General features: G+C 34.8%; 1 protein-coding gene and 1 non-coding gene across 3 annotated transcripts; both read left to right on the forward strand.

Moving 5' to 3' along the window:
- Positions 1–444: 444 nt before the first annotated feature.
- On the forward strand, positions 445–5,982 carry LOC139896860 (ABC transporter G family member 7). 2 transcript variants are annotated; one of them, XM_071879506.1, is made up of 12 exons: positions 445–778; positions 1,096–1,286; positions 1,380–1,530; positions 1,625–1,757; positions 1,842–2,043; positions 2,130–2,406; positions 3,410–3,541; positions 3,645–3,865; positions 3,953–4,165; positions 4,260–4,344; positions 5,336–5,606; positions 5,738–5,982. In XM_071879506.1, exons 1-12 carry the CDS (start codon positions 536–538, stop codon positions 5,746–5,748), a joined length of 2,130 nt encoding a protein of 709 aa, XP_071735607.1. In that variant the 5' UTR covers positions 445–535; the 3' UTR covers positions 5,749–5,982. The 2 variants fall into 2 exon arrangements, with proteins under 2 accessions (XP_071735607.1, XP_071735606.1); XM_071879505.1 differs by having other exon boundaries at positions 5,336–5,982.
- Positions 5,983–13,142: 7,160 nt separating this feature from the next.
- On the forward strand, positions 13,143–13,228 carry TRNAY-GUA (transfer RNA tyrosine (anticodon GUA)). Its single transcript is given in 2 exon segments — positions 13,143–13,179; positions 13,193–13,228. It is a non-coding gene; the product is annotated as a tRNA-Tyr (tRNA).
- The last annotated feature ends 2,014 nt before the right edge of the window (positions 13,229–15,242 follow it).

The following is a 15,242-nucleotide window of genomic DNA, read 5'->3' on the forward strand; positions in this document are numbered from 1 at the left end:
TCACCCCTCAAATCACATAATCAACCGACCTAAGTTTATATATGTGTTTTTAAATTTGCATTTAATAAAAAGTTCATAACAATCATCAATACTCAATTTTGTGCATTTTTGTAATTATTAATAGAGTATAAAACGAAATCATCTTTTCTAATGCGAGAGGTATCTATTGGCTAGTTATATTATTTTGGAGCTGATAATTTCACTTGTGTTTTTTATTCATTCACCATAAAATAATGTTTTCTTTTTCAGATTTCAATTAATTTTACTAAAAAGTTTGATATCACATCATATGAGGACAATATAGTAATTTTAAGTGAATTTATTAGAAAAAAAATGAAAATATCAAATCCCATTTTGTTTTAGCAAATTCTCATTTTCTTGAAACGACGACGTTTCTTTTATTCATCTTGTAGAAATATATATGGACTCGGTGGACAACAAGACGATAAGCAGCAACACAAATAACAAGATAACAACATACAGATTATGTAAATTCTAATTTGGTGGCGGGAAACGTTTTATAACAAAGTGAAAAATGCTTAAAATCTCCGGCAAAGGCGGTGGCGTTGGCCAGATTCTCGCCGCAGTCGCCGCAGCTTTATTAGTTCGTTTATTCTCCGGTCCCGGGCCGGCGTACTTGCCGGAAACCGAGGTTGAAGATGAAGAAAACGAAGGAGTCATTTCCGATTCTGAAGCTTCGGTTTCCGATAAAGTGTTTCCGGTCACAATCCGGTGGACGAACATCACGTGTTCTCTGGATGATAAAGCTTCAAAATCGGTTAAATTTTATTATCCTTTTAATTCACTGCATGTTACAATTTGGACTTTAGCAGTTACATAATTTGAATTACTGACCTAAAACTGTTTAAAATGATTTAATTTCTTATCACAGTTTAATGATATTTGCAAATTACTGATTAGTTATTGTATGTGAAATTGGCATAATAATGCACAAAATTGACACGTGTTGCCACCAGAATCCGTTATGCACTTGCTACGAATTTAAGCTTTTTTGCAATAACCATATCGTATGCTAATTGAGTAATTGGTTGGGTTGTATGTTAGTTGATTTTAAGCAATATTGTGGTATATCAGGTTAGGTTTTTGCTTAAGAATGTCTGTGGAGAGGCAAAACCGGGTCGGCTGCTGGCAATTATGGGTCCATCAGGGTCAGGGAAAACAACTCTTCTCAATGTATTAGCACGTCAAACGGCTGCATCATCTCGGTTACATTTGTCTGGGCTGTTAGAGGTTAATGGACAACCTATGTCTAACAAGTCTTTTAAGTAAGTAAAGCTTTTGTTAATGGGGTTGTTTGTTTCTGGAAATTGTATTTTTTTTTTTTTTTTTACGATAAATATTTGATGAAACTTGTGCAGATTTGCTTATGTCAGACAAGAGGATCTTTTCTTCTCGCAGCTGACAGTTCGAGAGACGTTGTCTCTTGCAGCTGAACTTCAGTTGAAAGGAACGTATTCAAAGGAAGATAGAGATGAATATATAGACAATCTCTTGTTTAAACTAGGCTTGGTGAGATGAATATATAGACAATATTGGATAATTATGATCATAATCTGATGTTATTTTATATGTCTTATGATGTTTACTTTTTTTGATTTAATAGGTGAGTTGTGCGGATACCCGAGTCGGGGATTCAAAAGTACGTGGAGTAAGTGGCGGTGAGAAGAAACGGCTATCAATGGCTTGTGAACTCATTGCGAGCCCGTCGGTAATTTTTGCCGATGAACCAACAACCGGTATGGACCATTTACCTTAGCATTTATTATTAAAAAATTAAATAATAAATTTCAAGACATTTTTTAAATTGATTATGGATTCAGGGCTAGATGCATTTCAAGCAGAGAAAGTTATGGAAACACTTAGACAACTTGCACAAGATGGACACACTGTAATATGCTCAATACACCAACCGAGAGGTTCAGTGTATGCAAAATTCGACGACATTGTGTTGCTAACAGAGGGTGAACTTATTTATGCGGGTCCCACAGGCGATGAAATACTCACTTACTTTTCGAAATTTGGGTTGTTAACGAATTTAAAATCTTGTACATTGTCTGATTATCATGTTTTTGGTGAATTTAGAAACTGATAGTTGGTTTGTATAACAGGTATACTTGTCCTGACCATGTTAACCCTGCTGAGTTTTTAGCCGATTTGATATCGATCGACTATAGTTCATCTGATAGTGTTAATTCTTCCCGGAAAAGGATCGATAGTCTTGTGGAATCATTTTCTCAACAAATTTCATCAACTTTTTATGCTACAACACTTGCCAAAAGTGTGGTCTTGAAGGATAAAACTAACTTAAGAAGAAATTTTAAAGGTAATGGGATAGGGAGTTGGTGGAGGCAATTCTCGTTGCTCCTTAAACGTGCATGGATGCAGGTGAAAGTTATTTTCTTGATATGCAGTTGTTTTTTACATGAGATATTATTGCTTAGTAGTTGATTTTTTATGTTAGAGGTGACAATATCAACCATTTTGTTGTTAAAGCTTCCATTTTAATTTAAGCATGACTAGTCAATCAGGCCGAAAATCACCCGAAGTCTAATATTAGTGCATACAACCTCTAAATCAATTTATCCAAAATTGTATATAGTCCAAGTGTCTAACAATAAGGTTTTTCTAATGACATGACAGCCCTAAGGGTTGTCGTTTTGGTGCATTAATATGTTGTACAAAACGGTTAATGTTGACTTTTACATGGCGGTTATTAATAAGTACAAGCCTTTTTGCACCTTAACGACAACCCTAAGGGTCGTCATTAGAAAAATCCATAAACTAATAATATGAAAAACTTAAAAAATTGCATAGGAAGTGTATGCGAGTTGGGCCAACCCAATCCAACTTATTCTGATCCATATTAATTATGACCCGTTTTTCATCCGTTACCCAACCCTTTCATCTTTTCAAATGCCACCTATAGCATATGTAAATTAAGTTATATTTTATGTGTTGACTGCCGTCGATTTTTGAGTGGCTCTGTTTTTGAGTCAACAGCAAGCGTCGATTTATTGGCGTCTTAACTGCCGTTTAGAGCCTAAATTGAATTTTAGGCAGGATTTAAAACCCATGGAAATTTGATTTTACCATTTTCATGGCATCTCAATTTTATTTATAATTTAATTTTATTTGTTAAAATTTTTTTCCTACTTATTGGCCGTCTGGAGGTCCACTCGGAAGCAATCTTTCTATCCGCCGAATAGAGAGATCCGCCCGAATAGAGAGAGGGATGACTTTATGTACTTTTGAGTGTTTTCACTCTGGGTGGAGGATAGGTGATGGATTATCTACATCTCACCTCCCCATACACCACTCATATGGTATTGAGTTTTGTTGTTGTTATATTTTATGTGTCATCAGACTGACATAGGTAGTGAATAACCAGGCTTCCCGTGATGGGCCCACAAATGTTGTGCGGACACGGATGTCAATCGCATCAGCTTTGATTTTTGGCTCAGTATTTTGGAGAATGGGCAAGTCTCAGACATCAATACAGGATAGAATGGGCTTGCTTCAGGTATATTTATCACTTCGATTGTGAACCTAAATCTTTTAATGTCTTTAAAAAAGTTGTTGAACGGTATGTTTCAAAACATGTCTTGTTGATGTTTCTCACCTAGGTTGCTGCTATAAACACTGCAATGGCTGCACTTACAAAAACTGTCAGTGTCTTCCCAAAAGAACGTGCAATAGTTGACCGAGAACGTGCAAAAGGTTCATATATGCTCGGACCGTATCTATTATCTAAATTGATTGCCGAGGTCCCCGTTGGAGCCGCATTCCCGTTATTATTCGGGACTATTCTTTATCCCATGGCCCGTCTTCATCCAACCCTATCAAGGTAACCTTATGATTCAAATCTTAACCATGGTTAGCTTTCAAATATCAGGTCTCAAGAACCGTACCAAAAAAAGTTTGAATTTTTCAGATTCGGGAAGTTTAGTGGAATAGTGACTGCCGAATCGTTTGCCGCGTCGGCTATGGGTTTGACCGTGGGTGCTATGGTTCCCACCACTGAAGCTGCTTTGGCATTAGGGCCATCTCTCATGACGGTTTTTATTGTTTTTGGCGGATATTATGTTAATGTAGATAACACCCCGATCATCTTTCGTTGGATTCCTCGTGTTTCTCTCATTAGATGGTTGAGTATTATATACTTCTATTATTACTGCATCGATTTTGTTATTGTAGAAATTTTCCTGCTTTGTCTAAAACTTTTTCGATTAATGCTTCAGGGCGTTTCAGGGGCTTTGCATTAATGAATTCAAAGGCCTTCAGTTTGATTGTCAAAATTCTTTTGATATACAGTCCGGAGAACAGGTGAGTGAATCACAATAATCCTGTGTTACATAGTTGTAGCTATGGCTTTTTATAACCGAAATAAATTCTACCTTCGTATATGAAGGTTCTTGCAACTTAATATATTTAAATAGACAATCAATTTGTCAAACATGATTACAAAAGCTAGACAAGTATCATGACAATAATAATGTACCTATCTTGTTAAAATAATGAATTTTTCTAACGAGACTGTTGTTAAGGTGCATAAAATGCTTGTACTAAAGAATAATCTGTCAATCAAAAGTCAATTATAACCGCCATGTACTACCGTTTTATGCACGTTAACGACCTCCCTTAGAGCTGTAGTTAGAAAAATCCTAAAATAATTTATAAGGTTTTATACCACCGAACTATTGGTTGAGTGGTAAAAAGCCTCAACTGGGCCCGTATCCTTGAGAAAATTGGTGCAGGTTCAAATCCTTGGGGAAGTTTTCTCCAAGGTTGTGCCTCTAGTATCCTTCACTCTGTGCGGGCCAAGCAGTTAACCTAAAGCATTCCGGGTACGCTTTGCGCGATGGATGCGAGGAGTTTCTTCCTAACGGGTGTGTGGGTGGCAAATGAGAGGATTCGATGCCAAAATTGCCGTTCTAAAAAATTTTTATAAGGTTTTATGCATTAAATATAACCTTGTGCAACTTTCAACACGTTTAGCTTTGAGGTCTCGCCTTTCAAAAAAAAAAAAACACGTTTGGCTTTCTGCCTTTTCTTTTATTGTGCAACTTTGACCCGTTAGAGATCAAACATAACCTGAATTGACCTATTAGTTAGGAAATGGGTCGGTATGGCCTCCTCTAGTACCTTTAATTAGATAAAGCCTTGCGTATAGAATAATCACTCACTGAGTGATTCGTATTTACGATAGTGTTGCCTTCCTATGAAAAATATGTAATTTAATAAGCCAAAACTGACACGTTTTAATAATCTTGCGATACAGCCAAAACTGACACGTTTTAATAATCTTGCGATACAGGCTCTGGAGAGACTTTCTTTTGGAAACAGTAACATATCAGAAACGGTGATGGCTCAAAGTAAGATTCTCGTGTTTTGGTACTTCACTACATACCTTCTACTCGAGAAAAACAAACCCAAATATCAACCGCTCGAACCACCAACACCACCACAAGTTGACCAAATCGAACCACAATCAGACCCGGATCAGTCAGAGCCGGATCAGCCCGTGGAAAGCGACGACTCACCGGGCCAATCATTTGAGATCCTCGAGACTCCGAATGTTGACCAAGGTAAACCCGATCCTATGCAGCTTGAATCTCCTCCTGCTACTACTGCCCAACTTAGTCTGTTTGAACTAGACGGTTTCTGATTTGATTATACTCGGGCATATCGAATATTTTGTTTCATTGATCTCATACAGGTTCAACCTAAAGGATATATGCATATTGCAAATGGTGGAAAAATAAGCAACATGCACCTACTCATGAAATTACCTATTTACCTTGTCTTCTAGGTAATAAAGCTCAGTAGCATTTTTAATAAAACTGTTCACAACTTTTAAATTACATGTAAAGAAAATTACTTCCAATTGTTGCTTTATAAGCACATCATATTTATTGGATCTTCAACTAAAAATTTTAGGTATTGACTAATGTGTTCTAGTTCTGTTCCTTTATTATATGAAATTTTCCCCATATTATGAATGTTTTCTACGTAGAATATGCAGCCCACTCTTTGGTTACCTGTTATTGAGTAGTGATCATAACTATTGAGCTGACCAAGTTTCTGTAGGAAAATTGTATACGAAACTGAAACAATTATACATATTATCACAAACATAATAATCAGATAAACAATACGTATAATAAATAAACATAATAAGAACGGAAAAAGATAGAACAATCTAACCGAATTGACGATCTAACCGAATAGAATGTTTGAACCGGGCTTGTGTTTGACACAATTCCCTTAAACAGATTCGACGTCTGTTCTCAGGGTACACCGGTCCGAAGCAGCGTACTGCCGGACTTGAACACTTGCCTGAAAAGTAACCGGAACGGGGAGACCTTGTTGTGGCTAAGAGGAAAACCCATATTGTATAAGAATGCCTATACAATTTTTTAGTGTATTTTTCTTCAAAGCCTAATGCCTTTATTTATAGTGGAAACTATAGCCTTATGTTTGTTCCCACAACCGATGTGGGACAAAATACTAAAACTTCTAGATTTTGCACCAAACTAGCAAATTTGAGATTCGATATCTCATTCACATTTAATCCGTTTTGGACACTCTTTAACTCATTTTAAAGCCCTCGTCAAGGACTACAAAACTCACTAAATAGTTACCATTATATGTCACTCGAACATATAATTATTTGTGTCCAAAGTTTGGTGAAAACACATGTTTTTATCAAGTTTTTCCAACAATCCCCCACATGAATGGAAATCGATATCAGAAACAACAATATTCCGATTAAGTTTTAGCGGTTGAATCTTGCATACGATAAGTAGGTGTTACCCTTTGAACTTTCGCTTGTGAAAACGCACTTAGTCTACTGGCTCTGAGTAGACGGCGATGTCTTTGAACTCGTCTGCCGTTTTTGTAGGCGACAATACGCTTCACACAAGACTCTCCCTGACAACTTCAAGTCTTCATAGTTATGTTCGTTATGGTCATGAACATTAGCCTGGTTCTGCGAGAGCTTATCAAGTATTGTGCCCCAACAATACCCTTCGAAGCTACCCCACTTCTCTCTCACATAGGTGATTCACCACTGAATGGCTACTGACTAACCACGCATGGTTATTTCAGTTGAATCATTAAAAGCCATAGGCTTATCCTCTTACTTGTCACTTTTAGAAATGGACTAGGAAGTCTACTCTGAATTAGTAAACTCCCTTTAAAAGTGCAGGGGTTGCTAGTTTAGTAATTAACTCCCCCACAGTGACCGTCGCCAGTTCATACAAGTAGGTTGTCCTATTGAACTCGGATCTTGGGATCTCCAGTCAACTGAGTTAGGTTTTCCTTCATATAAACTTAGCCTTTCATGGGCTTCAGTCCCATTCCCACGCACGACTCACACACTAACTCTCTGCTTAAGCCTTTTTTTTTTCCAGCGGATCCGCATCATTATCCTTTGACTTCACATAGTCAATAGTGATAATTCCTTTAGAGATTAGTTGTCGTACTTTATTATGTCTACGCCTCATATGTTTATTCATACCATTACACATTGTAATATGAGCTCTACCAATTACCGATTGGCTATCACAATGTATACATATAGCCGACACCGGCATAGGCCATCTGGTATATCTTTAACAGATTGACGTAGCCATTTTACCTCTTCACCAGCTTTATCTAAAGCGATGAATTCTGATTCCATTGTGGATCTAGCAATAACCGCTTGTTTAAACGATTTCCACGATATAGTCGCACCTCCAAGTGTGAATAAATACCCACTTGTCGCTCTGGAATCATTCGTATCAGATATATAGTTTGCATCACAGCGTCCCTTGATCACTTCAGGATATCTGTTACTGACTTAACTCTAATGAGATGTACTTTGATTACTCTTGTATCTACTTAGCTTGCTTACAGCATATGCTAAGTCGGATCTAGTACAAACTCATTAGATACATTAGAACACATTATCATGTATCTTGTTCTTACTATCAAAATGCAAGACACCCTCACATTATCAAGCTACTGTGTTCATTTTACACAACTAACAAGGGCTACTGCTCATCCTTTTAAAGCTTCCCCCACATGTCTTGCAACTTGATATCATAATCATATATCTAATATGATTCTAATCAATGAAGCGTTCAAATGACCACACATAAGATTTACATCTTTTGTGATCTATATTTTAACAAATTTGAGCAATTCTTAGTCATATTCTAGGTTTGACTTAGAGACATCGAATTTAAAAAACTTAACAAAGTTCTCGCACTCAAATTATATTTCCACATCTGAATTCTTTCAACATAGTGCAACATTAGTTGTTAATTGATCTCTACAGATGATCATTATTAACATGTCTAAGTCTAGTATTCTATAGACTTCAAGTCCAAAGCATGAGAATATAAGATGTATCATTCATGTTCTCTATAACTTTTCTCACAAGGAATGTCATACCATATCCCTTGTATCATGACAAAACCGAATTCATACACTTAAACACTGCCTTAAATATACCATTTAAGAGGATTTTGATTATCACGTATATCTTTTAATCCATTCAGTGTAAGTCATTCAGTGTATGTCATTTATCGAGGATGTTCCTTTAATCCATTAGTTCCTCTTGAACGAACGTTCATTTGTAATTTGTAATGTATGGAAATACATTTTCAAATAATGAAACGTTTCCCGATTCTATTATCGAACCTTTGTGTATATCCGAAATCTTGAATTCGTGCACAAGGAAGTGATAAGCACTACTGTGTTTAGCACATCCAAAAAATATGCAGTCAACAGTCTTTGATCGTATTTTTTATGCCTTAGGTAGGGAACAACTACCTTTGCTAGGCACCCCCACACTTTGAGATACTCATATGATAGTTTTCTTTTCCACCATAAATCGTATGGGGTTTCATCCCGATTTCTCTGGGTATCTTATTTAAAAGATAATTTGCCAATAGAATGACATCCCCCACATGTTCTGATTTACACCAGAACACACCAACATGACAATCACCATTTCTTTCAAGGTTCTACTATTTCGTTCAATAGTCTCATTCGATTGACGTGAGTAAGGTGTAGTGAATTCATGTCTAATGCCATTTTGTGAACTAAAATTCAGCAAAAAGTGCGACATATTCACCACCTCTATCACTACGAACAACCTTGATTTTCCGTTCAAGTTGATTCTCAACTTCAATTTTATAGGCAATAAACTTCTCAATTGCTTCATTTTTACTTTTCAACAAGTAAACATAACAATACTTCGTGCTATCATCGATAAACGTAATGAAGTACTTTGTTAACATTCCTCATTGGAATGGATTTCAAATCACACACATTGGTGTGGACCATATCAAGGTTTTCGGTTATTCGTTCAACCGAAGATGATCTTGTTAATTTGGCTTCAACACAAGTTTCACATTTATGGGGCATAACCCTTTTAAACGTACATTCACTCTCGATCAACATGACCTTTTGAACATACATTCCATTTTTTTTAAACGCCAAACTTGTTCAACAACCATCCGAACACCAGATACCTTACGAATCTCAGGAACATACAACACCTTATTCAATGTGAGTTCCTTTTCGAAGTTTATTTTCTAGATTACACTCCCGTTATCATTGATATCATCGGTGGTCGAGTTATGTATAAAAAGCTTTTCCCCATTAGTATTCTCTTTTAAGGAGTTGAAAAAGCTCATGTCAGCACAAACATGACAGGTAGCCCAAGTATCAATCCATCACTCATTGGTATTCAAACCAACCAAGTTAATTTCAGATATCATTGTTCTGAAATATGAACTAAACCAAACCGTTTTAGCAAAACAGAAGGTTTCAGTTGTCAATCCGTTTTAACAAAATAGTAAATACTGCGAAAACTGAACTAATATGAGTTTTCAACCCAAAAGAAAGGATCCAGTTTGTCGTGAACAAACTATGAGTTAAACCAAACATGTTTCAACTCAACTAGGTTAAACCAATCAGGTTTCAACCAAATAGGTAAACCGAGCAGGTTCAACCTAAACAAGTAAACCAAACAGGTTTAAACTCAAACGGGTAGCCAAACAGGTATATCACCTTAAAAGTGTTTCAACTCAAAAGGGTAAACCGAATAGGTTTCAACCCTACACCCTAGAGTTAAATCAAGCAAGTTTAAACACAAACATGTAAGCCAAACATGTTATAACCAAAAGGTTTATACTAAACGATTAAACTAAACTGTTTCAACAAAACTGGTTAAACCAAACATGTTTAAGCCCAACTGTTAAACAAATAAGTTTAACTCCTGTTTAATAACAGTCTAAAACTGTCCGAATACTGTCTTGAAGACAGTCTATTACCAGTGTCGAATAATGTCTGGAAACAGATCGAAATACAGTTCGATATCAGTCCGAAAACGGTCCGAAGACTGTTCGAATACATGTTATAGAACGATTGACTTGCGCACAAGTAATCTGAATGATTCTAAACCTGAACCGCGCTCACAATTTGAGCATCATGTTCCCCTTCAACAACTTAGGAGCAGTTTCAACCAAGAACCTCGCAAGGTTCAGTCAAGAACCTCGCAAGGTTCAGTCAAGAACTTCGCAAGGTTCAACATGGCCAGCTTAAAAGAACATCTTTTACTGTCAACACTTTAAGTTCACATCAGTAAACTTCTCACGTCTTTCTTAACATGAGAAAGAACCGCTTTCAACATTGGTGCTACTGTCGCAACAGTGATAGCAATATCATAGGTCATGATCGGTGAAGTGCTTAGTAGCTACGATTCCATTTGATAATTGATCATAACAATAATCAACAATATATTAAGTTGATTAACTAAAGTTTACTCTTTAGCATCCAAGTAAATTTAGGAAACATGAACCACTTAAACAAACACACCAAATTCAAATTTATATAGTCACAAAGAATATATAATCGTTTAATATTTTGATCCATATAAACATAATGGATATACTATAATTCAAATGGTCATCCAATATTATAACCAGTTTATATAAATATAAAATATATTTCATATCAAAACATAAAATTGGTAATAGCATATTAACACATTATAACCAATTATTACGTAAACCAATTGGATTTTTACTCAGATTATATAGCAAATGTTCATTCATAAGCCAATTAATACAAAGTAATGAGATTCTATGGGTACTGTTTAAAGTATGCACATGTTCTGTGTATACTGTGCAACTATATTACATGAAAAATAACAAGGTCCAAGTGTAGCACTTGAATTCTAATTTGAAAGCACATGAACACCATAAAGCAATTTCACATAAATTATGCATACACTCCGTGTTAATCTCATATTATAAAACCAAATAAATTAATCAACAGGTAACATTCTCACAAATTAAAAACTAAATATGATAAAGTTTACTCTATAACATCATGACCCGAATTTATATTTTAATATTGGAGTAGTTTCAATCCGGTCAACAATTTCGTTATATATTTTATAGATCATGACCTGAATTAACCACGACTTAAATGGCAATATTATCCTTATATCATATGCAGAACAAGCAAATCGGTCTGTATAACATCTAATTGATCTACTATAAAATCAACAAATAAGCCGCATATAAAATCAACACAAAGAAGCGGTTTATAATAGCTAAGGAAAGGACACGGAATTGGTTATCATCGGAATTAATTATCATCAGATCAAACAAATAATTTATATACGCTCTTTATATATATGAATAAATATTTTTACTTAACAAATTAAGTAATGTAGGGACAAATCGATAAATTTATATTACCATAATATGTTTTAACTTAACCATTAAGAAAGGAAAGCTAATTAAACGGCAAGAACTCAATCTCTTTTGGTTACGGTAGTTTATAAACAATAGAATAAAATCAATTTTCCATCACAACAGTTTATAAAATTAATCTAATAAACTTATGTGTTAAGCAGCCGAGATATGTTTATAATTAGACAAATTCAGTTTCGCATGCAAGGAACATATAATCTGTTTAAGTTTGTAGGAAAATTGTATACGAAACTGAAACAATTATACATATTATCACAAACGTAATAATCAGATAAACAATACGTATAATAAATAAACATAATAAGAACGGAAAAAGATAGAACAATCTAACCGAATTGACGATCTAACCGAATAGAATGTTTGAACCGGGCTTGTGTTTGACACAATTCCCTTAAACAGATTCGACGTCTGTTCCCAGGGTACACCGGTCCGAAGCAGCGTACTGCCGGACTTGAACACTTGCCTGAAAAGTAACCGGAACGGGGAGACCTTGTTGTGGCTAAGAGGAAAACCCATATTGTATAAGAATGCCTATACAATTTTTTAGTGTATTTTTCTTCAAAGCCTAATGCCTTTATTTATAGTGGAAACTATAGCCTTAGGTTTGTTCCCACAACCGACGTGGGACAAAATACTAAAACTTCTAGATTTTGCACCAAACTAGCAAATTTGAGATTCGATATCTCATTCACATTTAATCCGTTTTGGACACTCTTTAACTCATTTTAAAGCCCTCGTCAAGGACTACAAAACTCACTAAATAGTTACCATTATATGTCACTCGAACATATAATTATTTGTGTCCAAAGTTTGGTGAAAACACATGTTTTTATAAGTTTTTCCAACAGTTTCATCTTTGTCGAAAGAACTATCTGCATTTGCCCGTTTAGCACCAAAACCGAAATCATCAAAAGAGGTCGAGTATTAATGGAAATTTCGGGCACTAAAATCATCTAAAGATATAAATCGAGACAACCTAAAACTGATTTACCATAATTTTAACTTAGGGAGATGAGAACAATTTAAAGTTTAAAACCAGATGAAACTGCATCATCCTCGATTGTAGAAAACTGCACAGAAGTCAACATTAGTATATGCAATTATAAACCTACCATACTTGTGATGATCAAAACTGACAAAATGCTGAACGCAAAAGTATCTAGTTATTTCCTGCATCAGTCTTTTATATACACAGACTTTGTAGTGCTTATGGCTTAATAAGTGTATTCGAAATAATAAGCATTAGATCACCAACATTATTAATTCCCAACATTTGCAAAACAAGAAAAAGCAAACTGTATAAAAAAAGACGATTTATATAATTCTGTGTAACAAAAGGAACAAGATCCGACCTTAGCTCAGTTGGTAGAGCGGAGGACTGTAGTGTGTTCACAGATATCCTTAGGTCGCTGGTTCGAATCCGGCAGGTCGGAATTTTTGTTTATTTTTGTTTTTATGGTATGGAAATCTTCTATCTAAAAGAAAGCTTGCTGTGTCGTTTAAGTCGGATTTTTTTGTTTTTGTTTTTTTCAATGTTTTTGTAGGGTCATCTTCTATCAAAAAGAAAGATTGCTGTAAAAGTTACATCAAGATGTACACATGGACAGGGACGGAGCTTGAAGTAAAATGCGAGGGTGGCGAGTTAAATCAAGCAAAACATGTAGTGTCAACATTATTTGGCCTTTGAGTTTCACCATAATGCTCATTTGGTTGATTATGGTATTCAGTTTCCTATTCATCCTCGAAAACTTGAAACGTTTATTTTCCTGATTTGCATCATCTATTATGTCACCGAATTATCTCTTAGAAAACGAAGTTATTTTTTTTTTTTCGGTTATGACTTTTCAGCTACTAAAGAAAATATTACAGAGTACATAATTATTCTAGTAATTTAATTAATCATTAAATTAATCAATACACTTAATTTAAAGCAAAAAAACGTTGTTTGTTAAACATTCACTTTATCAAGATACTAATATTCAGTTTATTTATAAAAATAAAAAAATTATATTAAACCTAAATCAATTAATAAAAGAGTCGAGTGTTGTAAAGACATAACTTTTGAAACAAACATTACACAAGTATGATGATTTATGATATGATATATGCGTATATAATAAAGAAAAAAAAAATAATAAAGATACCTTTGGTTCGACTTTGTTATCCATAAGGAGATTATGCCTTTTTAAATTATAAATTATAGCCTTTTTCTTTTTCATAGTCTATGGCTAGATTACCCCTTGTAGCCTGTGTCCCCGTCATATCAATTTGACTTTATTTTTCGTTCAAAAGTTTAAATCAATGTTTTTTCTTCTACCATTAACCTTCAATGTTTTGACTTATTCTTTTCCTAATCAGCAAGGGAAAGACCTTCATATTGATAATGTTGATGGGATGATATCACGACCGGATGAGAGGAATCGGAAGGGTGGTTCCAATGCCCCCTAAATTGGATCTTTGATTGGTTTAATATTGTTAGTTTTTTTTTTTTTTTTTTTTTTGTCATATAGTTTAGTCTTGTTATTTTTGTTTGTTTCCTTTCGTCCGATATAGTTTTGGTTAGAAGTTGTTTCTTTTCGTTGTGGCTCGGCTAGAGTTTTCTAGTTTCGGTTATGGTTCTAGCAAGTTTACTCTTCGCGGGCCATTTCGTTTTTGAATTGGTTTTATTTGGTTTAAAGATTCCTTCATTTATTGATGAAGACTTCCTAATATTAATAGTAATCGTTATTTTAGCCAAAAAAAAAAAAAAAAAATTAACCTTCATTTACAACATTTTAAATACATTTTTGTTCGCAGACAACAAATTAAACATTTTTTCACATTAATTTATTTTTATTTTTTTACATTTTTTAACGATAGTCTTTAAGTTGTTAGAGTGCAAAAAATTGTGCTCTATAATTATTGACATTTAAAAGTCACATATTTATGCAGATAACGATGACATTAGGTCGGGTTTGAGCCGAATTTAGGTAATTTCATATCCCAACCCGATTAAAAAAGTCCATCCCAAACCCGGACTCGCCGGATCCCATTTAGTTACTAACTAGCGGATAAACTCCCAACGAGTATTCGGGTCCCAATTTAATTAAAAACAATCCCTGGATCGGGTAATTAGGTTTGTGTCTAAAACCATTCCTGGACCCGGACCCGCGAAAAAATTGAAAAACATGCCCATACCCGACCCAATACTCATTTACTCGGTCCGAACCTGGCCCATATATATACTGGGTTTCGAGTTTATCTATCGGGTACGAGTTTGTTTTCTCATCCCTATATGCAGCTTAACATCTCAAATTGTTGTCTTTAGAAAAATCTTTTAACCACTTTGACATTTTAATTTATTCCAAAATAAATGGTCCACTTACAAAATTTACTTATTTAATAAAAATACACTTTAGTCGAGTTAAATAATAGAGTATATGTTTTTAGTCTTGAAAAATAATTTAT

This window comes from Rutidosis leptorrhynchoides, chromosome 3, assembly GCF_046630445.1.
Source record: "Rutidosis leptorrhynchoides isolate AG116_Rl617_1_P2 chromosome 3, CSIRO_AGI_Rlap_v1, whole genome shotgun sequence".
Classification (NCBI taxonomy): domain Eukaryota; kingdom Viridiplantae; phylum Streptophyta; class Magnoliopsida; order Asterales; family Asteraceae; genus Rutidosis; species Rutidosis leptorrhynchoides.

Bases quoted from the DNA above. Each gene is read 5' to 3' on its own strand.
- LOC139896860 (XM_071879505.1), top strand. From the start codon at position 536: ATGCTTAAAATCTCCGGCAAAGGCGGTGGCGTTGGCCAGATTCTCGCC. The intron at 1,287-1,379 runs GTAAGTAAAGCT...AAACTTGTGCAG, and splicing joins ATGTCTAACAAGTCTTTTAA to ATTTGCTTATGTCAGACAAG. The intron at 1,758-1,841 runs GTATGGACCATT...TTATGGATTCAG, and splicing joins TGCCGATGAACCAACAACCG to GGCTAGATGCATTTCAAGCA.